The 8,694-nt window shown below is 31.7% G+C and overlaps 1 protein-coding gene across 1 annotated transcript in view; it reads right to left on the bottom strand.

Moving 5' to 3' along the window:
• The window catches only part of LOC115218431, a 598,209-nt gene that overhangs the window by 58,532 nt on the left and 530,983 nt on the right, over positions 1–8,694 (bottom strand). The window contains exon 7 of the mRNA XM_029788240.2: positions 3,392–3,500. Coding sequence (XP_029644100.1) covers positions 3,392–3,500 — 109 coding nt within the window. The remainder of the gene's footprint in view (positions 1–3,391; positions 3,501–8,694) is intronic.

Here is an 8,694-nt window from a genome sequence, read left to right as displayed (position 1 = left end):
GAAACCGGCCCTTATGATCCTGGCATGGCTCGATCAGGAACATACTGGTGGGACGCAAAAAGCGAATTTGACTCAGCGAGAGTTGAGCTCAGAGTGTAAGCATCTGGAGAAAATACCTGTAATCATATACATGTGTTTAGTAGTACCAAAATAGGTCAGTTGTTTTCAAAAGTTGGTTTTATAGATCACGTCCACAATAATATGGTTTGACTTTGTTGTACAAAAGTTTCCGTCAGCGGATCTTAGTTGAATTATCTCCCCTACATGATTTTCTTAAACAACGTTAAATATCGTTTACTGATTGATTGAAAAATTTCAGTTTATCAAAGCTTCTCAAATACACGAGAGCCTGTCATATAATTAGACAGGTAGACAGGTATGCATGTATGAATGGATAAATGTGTGCTTGCATGTTATGTAGATGTATACGATTTTAATATTTCGTACTTTCTGGTTATAAGTTAATCTATTGGCTTATATGTCTTCAAAAGTTTAAACGCACACTCACACGCATGTATGTATTCATATACATTCGTTGGGGCATCGCCATGGAAAGCGTAAACATAATTTTCAATTCAAATTGCATCAAATTATCGAAGCCATGCTTCTCTCACCCCAATCATCTACCATCACCATTCAGCATTTCTTTCTTCAACACCCACCAGATATCTTAGTCATCCACGTACCACACAACGTTTTCCCGCCACGATACCATTCCATCAACAACGTCGACATTACTGATCAATGATTATCAGTCATACATACATACATACATACATATGTGTGTGTGTGTGTGTGTCTGCGCGCGCAGACATACACATATTCACACATCACATTGATCTTTGTAGCCGGTTCACCATACCATAACCAGCTAAAATGATACACACATTTTCATCGTTTTCATATGCATGTATAATAAATATAAGCCTGCGTGTGAATAAACACATGCAGGCATATATGTTACACACACACACACACACACATACATACATACATACACACACACTCATACACATATAGACACCTCACCTTCTATATGCGACTTAGTATATGTGTGCATGAGTGTATATATATATTGAGTCGCATATAGAAAGTATGCACACACACACACACACACACACATATATATATATGTATATACGCACGCATATACACTTCTTAAACGAAAGTCATGAACCAGCGCCAACAGAACCTGCTAAGAGGGGTCATAGTCTTAAAATTCACCAGCCCTGGCAAACATAGAGATTAACATTTCCTATCAACTTTCCCGCCGTTCGCAATTATTATTATTATTGTTATTATTGTTATTATTATTATTATTATTATTATTATTATTATTATTATTGCTAGACGATGGAAATGCATTTCTGATGAGTTGCAAGAAGAAATTGATATATGTTATTGATGGCGTTTGTAGAATGATTTTGGCAACTGCAATAAACTTGTTCTACGTGATCAAGGAGTAAGGAGAATTATTGATAAGAGAGAAGAGAGAGCGAGAGAGAGAGAGAGAGAGAGAGAGAGGAGAGTGTTACAGAGAAAAACTATATGCAGTATTATTAAAAGCTGAAGATGAAAGCGAGATAGTATGAACGTATGAGAGAGAGAGAGAGAGAGAGAGAGAGAGAGAGAGAGCAGGGGCAATAGATGTCGAGAGAGTGGAGTGAGTCGGAGATATAAAAATGAATGTAATAATGCTTGTGTGTGAGTGTGCGTAAAACAGAGAATATTAGCAAGTAACAGAGCAAGTCCGACCACATATGCCAAGGACCTTGATTGACCTCAGAAATATGCAAGACCTAATTAAATATTGATCAGATTCCAGGAGACTAGCGTCTATATACTATGCATTTGTTGCATTATTTGATCATTTTGGTCAACCTGTCCATTAAATGTAGCTGGCACTTTGCGCATAAGTCATTTGTCTATCCGTCTCTATCTATGTCTCTCTGCATCTCTGACTCTGTCTCTTTCTCATTTATATATATATATGTATATATACACACACACACACTCACCTGTGGATGTATTAGTTTCCCTGTGTGTCATATAAATGTGTGTTTGTAGTTGTATGAGTACATGTGAGTGCGTTTATATATATATGAATATATATATATACATACATACATGTATATATATATATATATATATATAATATATATATATATATATATATATATATATATATATATATATAAAGAGTGAAGGAGATACAGAGATAGAGAGAGAGAGCGCAGGAAAGAAAATGACTTTAAGAAAGAGACACAATTGTTATGAAAATAACAAGCGAAAGATAAGTATATTATTTACGTATACTTATACATTTATATATAATATATACTCCTAAACCTTACTATATACGTGTTTTACCATTTTTAATTAATTCACCCCCATACTATCCTCAGATTCTCTTTATCACTCACTTTCTTATCGTCTCTCTCTCTCTTTCTTCCTTCTCTCGCCACTGTCTCTCTTATATCTCCCTATCATATTCAGTATACTTTTCAATACCCTATGTGCATCTGTATTTCCTAAGCTTTTTTTCAACCTCATTAAATACAAAGGAAATTAAAATTCTTATATATAGCTAATCACATCATTTTTTTTTCTTTCATAATACGTTCACTTTATTTTATAAATTATTTTATCAAATCATATTGTTAGTTTTTGATAACTATAAGAACCAAATAAGAAAATATAATTTTTTTTTTCATCCTAGATTGAATTTTACCGTGTTAATATTAATTTCCCTTTCGCGTTAACCTTTTTTTCTCCGACGGATTTAATTACACACCACACTCACACGTACCTCAAAATATAAGCAATATACGTATGTGCATATATATATATACATACCTGTGTATATGTGTTTATATATATGATTTCATTAGTTAAAGTCTATATCATATTCTATCAGGAAATGTAACGTCTGATGCTAAGTATATGTACGAAAGCAAGAGGTTAGAAATTTTTCTGGAAAAAAAATAACAAGGTGTTTCATGCCTTGAAATCTGATAATTACTTGCACCTTTCAACACCCCTGTTTATCTCTTAGATGTTCATAGCTACGCTATGTGACATATTTTGATGAAAATTTTTACCGGTACACGTGACATTGTGATGTAGACATCAGTGAACAGACGTTCGGTGTATTGTAGATAATAGCCAAAGAATGGTTTAAAGAGGAGCTAAACTCTAGACTATAATTTTCCGTTTATTGGAGGGTAGCCGAACATGAAACTGGGTATTCTGGCTACAAGATTAACAGCAGAAGACTTAATATTCACAAATCTACATACATCCGTGTATATGAATATATATACACATGTATGCATGTAGCCTGAAGTTTTTGAAGCCAGTAATAAAATGGATATAACCCGACATCACTTACTTCGCTGTAACTCCATAGTAAATGGTCCAACTTGAGGCGACTGCGGGCCTTGACAACTGGCATCGATTGACATTGCTAATAAGCCTTCGCTGGCGTAGAAATCATGTATCTGCAACGAAAGAAATATAATGAATTTAGATAAATAAAAGGAGAGCATTGCATTTTGGTGACTTAAAAGATTACAAGGAGAATTAAAAAGGAAAGAACATGAACAGGTAAAATATACTCGAAACTGCAAAATCTTTTTGGCCGTTGCAGATATTGTGGTCAAGTTTATGCTAAAGTTCTGATATTCTAGAATTAGGACTTAGAATCATCAGCACGCCGACCAAAATACTTAGAAACACATCGTCCGACTTTACGTTCTGAGGTAAAAATTCTGCAGAGGTTGATTTTTTATCCTGTCATCTTTCGGGGGTCGATAAATTAAGTACCAGTGAAACGGCTGGTCTTCTCCCATTAAATTTCAGGCTTTGAAGCCCACAACAGAAAGGATAATAATAATAATAATAATAATAATAATAATAATAATAATATAATAATAATAATATTATTATTATTATTATTATTATTATTATTATTATTATTATTACTATTATTATTATATTATTATTATTATTCCAACCACGACTATTACAGTAATAGAAGCATAACTTTGTGTTAATGTACGTAGTATTCTCTTGAAAAATTTAATAATATTTTCTCAAAACCACTTCAAAATATGTGTCATTTCCCACAAATACTATTGAATGAAAATACATATATTAAGTAGTGTAATAAATACGCACGCGCAAATCAATACATAGACGCATATGTACGCATACACGCACAAAAAAATACACAGATTGCCTGTATGTACACACATATATATACACCAACGCATTCCTTACAATCCGTATTATATACGACTCTTCCTATTGATTCCTTATTCTTTCAAACGGATTACCCTTAAAAAAAATCTTCCACGTCTCAAACATGACGTTGAGGAGGTAAAAAAAAAACAAACTTCATAATACTTTTAACTAGAGAATGTTTAGGATGAAATCTCAAGAATTTAAATCGTTCATAGATTTCAACAACCAATGACAATAGTACTAATTGGATGATCCTTGGAGGGTAATGTACTTTAACACTTCGAAAAAAAAAAACTGCAACACAAACACATATATACATTTATATATTATATATATATAATATATATATATATATATATAATATAAATTTAATAGATATGCAGTTGGTGCATATATATATACATATATATATATATATATATATATATTACATATTGAATAAAATATGCAATGCATATATATATCGGATCTTATAAATATTGTTAACGCATTCACCACTAATTGGCGGTATAGCAACCCTTCTGATAGACAGCTTCGTCGTTTTGACATAATATGAGGAAATGTTAATCAGAAGGTTCCAGCATTTAATTCTCTCTCTATCACTCTCTTTATCTCTCTCTCTCTCTCTCTCTCTCTCTCTCTCTCTCATCTCTCTCACACGCGGGTGCGCACATACATATACGCGCATTTACACGCATATATACACATATACACACAAACCATGCAGTATTATAGTATTTATTTGTATTTTATTTCTCAGTTAGTAACTTCAATTTGGCCATCGTCATCATCATACAACACTACCACTAACCCCACTTCAACCATCACCACATTTTAAACTCAAGACAAGACAAAGATGGCAATGGCGATGGTGGTAAAGAGGAGTTAGGTGTTAACGATCGAAGTGATGACGACATTGGACACGATGACAATGATGATGATTGTAAAAATAGTGACAAAACATAAGGAACAAGTATAAAAATTGATTATTGAGCTGAACTTTGATAATCAATGTTCCATCCATGATCGGCCAGTTGTTTAATTTAAGGTAATCTGCATCCTGTATCGAATTTTCTTAAAAAGATAAGGTGTTATATGAGTGAGATTTGGCTGTTATTTCTAGAAGGTCGAACGACTTATAGTCGACCATATCTTTTGTCTCAAATATGTTGATAATTTTTGCTACTGGTAATGATGGCGTTGGTGTTGAACCTAACGCTCAGCAAGCCCACTCTGATAATGAGATTTCCATTACATATTTTCAATTTATTTATCTTCAAATAATTGCTGAGTGAATATAGTATAATATATATACATACATACATGCATATATATATATATATATATATATATATATATATATATATATATATATGAATTACATAAATATAAATATATAATATATTATATATATATATATATATATATATATATTATATATATATATATATATATATAATATATATATATATATATATATAGATATATATATATATATATATATATATATATATATTATATATATATATATATATATATATATATATATATATATATGAATTCCACTAAAACGAGAAACTATTAGCGAGTGACTTGCAGTAGTTATTATACTAGAAGGTTGCCGGAAATACATAAAACCTAACATGAAGTTAAATTCGCCATATTATGTTATTAAATGAAAACGTGACGCAAATAAATTTAAAGACAGTTTTCAGCAAACGCGATACTATTGCTTTTTTATTTGGTTTTTGTTTTGCTTTTATATATTATTTTTGTCTGCTTTTGAAATTCTAAGTAAGATACCGCACACGTGATTGAAATATATAGTCTTATTAGCCGCCTGCTATTCCATCTGCAAAAATATGAAGATTATATTGTGATTATATACTGATGCTGTTAACAATCAGGGAAAATGCTCTTGCATATGTGTATAGCAACCGTAGTAGAGTGATAATTATTTAGCAAGACGAGTAGTCGTACAAGTTCATTTCGTTTAGTCCACGTCTGTTTCAATCGACTGATCTTATTTAAGTTATCTTACCTGATTTTGATTTAGTTAAAAGATTTAAGCGTCCTTCCTCAGACGTTAGTTTGTTACTACTAGTATCTTTCATAATTTAGACTGTTTCAAGACATTTTTCTTAACTCATGTTAATACGTATGAGAGCACTACTATCTAATCGTGTTTCCTGACCATAATCAGTAGGTTTGAGAAGGAATTAGTCTTGGCACAGTATTCGATGACTAAGTCTTCGTCAAGACATAACTCTAATTAAGGGTTTTTCCTGTGACATATTATTATACGATGAGTAAGTTTTTCGGTCATGACCGATAGCCCAATATTGTTCGTATTATTATTAATTTTATAATTTTACATGCTTTTCTGTGGGCGGTCAACGTTACGTTGTTATTTAGATGACAAGAACTCAGTCTGTATGAGTCAGAATATATCAGCCAAAGTTTACTATATCTTGTATATCTTATAGCAATAATGAATAAATTATGTTTGGGATAAGGAGACGACATGTTCAAAAGATGAGAATGACCAGCTAAATGCTCCGAAGGATTTAACTTAATCCATATTTCTATTCGGTGTTTAAACAGCACTAAATTGAACTAAGACTTTCTAACTCCAAAATCAAAGTTTAAATATCCATCCATCCATGCATCTATCTAGCTATCTGTCTATCTATCAATTTATCTATCCATTATCTGTCTGTCTGTCTATCTATCTATCTATCTATCTATCTATCTATCTATCTATCTATCTATTTATCCATTATCTATCTATCTATCTATCTATCTATCTATCTATCTATCTATCTATCTATCTATCTATCTATCTATCTCTCTATCTATGTATCTATCTATCTATTTGTATGTATGGGTGTATGTATTTATGTACTATCCTTTGAGTATGCGTGTGTAGCGTATGTGGAATCAACAACCTATCTTGTTGGTACATGTATAAAAACATGGCGTCTATATTATCTGTTTGTCTGTTATGACTAAACTGGATTATAGTTTGCAACTTGGAAAGGAAGCAGGGTCCGTCAGATCCTAAAACAGACGAATAAATGGCTTGTTAGTTCTGCTTTTGTTATTTTCTCGTTGTTGCTGTTGTTGTTGTTCCTATTACTATTATTATTATCATCATCATCATCATCATTGTTATTGTTGTTGTTTTTGTTGTTGTCGTTGTGGCTATTTTTATTATTATTATTGTTGTTGTTGTTGTAGTTGTCGTTGTAGCTCTTATTATTATTATTATTATTGTTATTATTATTTTTATTATTATTTTTATTATTATTTTTATTATTATTATATTATTATTATTATTATTATTATTATTATTATTATTATTATCATTATGTTACGTTTCCGACCTTCTTTTTTTTTTCTTTCGCTCTAATAAACGAAACAAAAGATTAAGAAACGAACCGGAACAGAGGAAAGAAATAAAAAAGAAAAAAGGACAAAAAACATTCTTTGCTGAAGAAATTAATTTTGATGCGCATCTTGGACTTGCATTATTTGCTTCGTTGCAATGTAAGTGGATTAAGCTTGTTTTAGCATTAGCATGTATTTGAATCGTAAAACCTGTAACACAGATGAGTAGGGATGTTATAAGGTAAATATATTTACCTTTTTTATTATTATTTTTTTAAAATATCGTGTACTTGTTATTGCGTTGTTCCACACACTGACTCTCATCTTGTCTACTTAGTGTGTGTGTGTGTTGTGTGTGTATATGTATATTGATAAAACATTAACCTTCCATTGTTTGACAGTAATGTAAATGTAGATTATTTTCTGTACAGGAAGCCAGCTTTAATTTGATTAGGGTTTTGTTTGTTTTGATTTTTAATTAGCAGAGAAATGGAATGCCTGCATGGTTAACAAGTTTGCTTCGCTGTCACATTCTCTTGGGTTTTATTTAACTGTTTGGCACATTGGATTGGCATTTTCCATCAAAAAATTCCACTTTAAAAACTGCCTTCTCTTGTAGAATTTAGAGCTCAGAAACTGTAAGGAAGTCCAAGGATTATGTGTATATATATGTATATATGTATGTAGGTGTGTACGCCCTTATGTATATATGTGCATTATAGCTACGTTCGTGTGTATATGCCTATTATTTGCCGAGATAAGTGTGGAAAGAGAGAGAGAGAGAGAGAGAGAGGAGAGAGAGAGAGAGAGAGAGAGTGGCTGGGAGGGAGATCTTCTCTGATATCACATATACTCTGTTTCTGTACATAATCTCATGGTGGAAGTAATTTAACTTACGTTATTATCCACTTAACAATAAGCTCGAGGCTACGTAAGATAATGCAGAACGTAGGATAACTTAGAATAAACTGCAATAAAGGAATAACTTGTCTTATCACCTCCACTGCATTCAAGCGTTTATGACCAAAAAGTTCTCCATTAACTCATTCCATGTACGTA

Source organism: Octopus sinensis, linkage group LG13 (genome assembly GCF_006345805.1).
Source record: "Octopus sinensis linkage group LG13, ASM634580v1, whole genome shotgun sequence".
Classification (NCBI taxonomy): Eukaryota; Metazoa; Mollusca; class Cephalopoda; order Octopoda; family Octopodidae; genus Octopus; species Octopus sinensis.
Note: the sequence above shows the minus strand (reverse complement) of the source record. Positions and strands in the feature narration are given on the sequence as shown.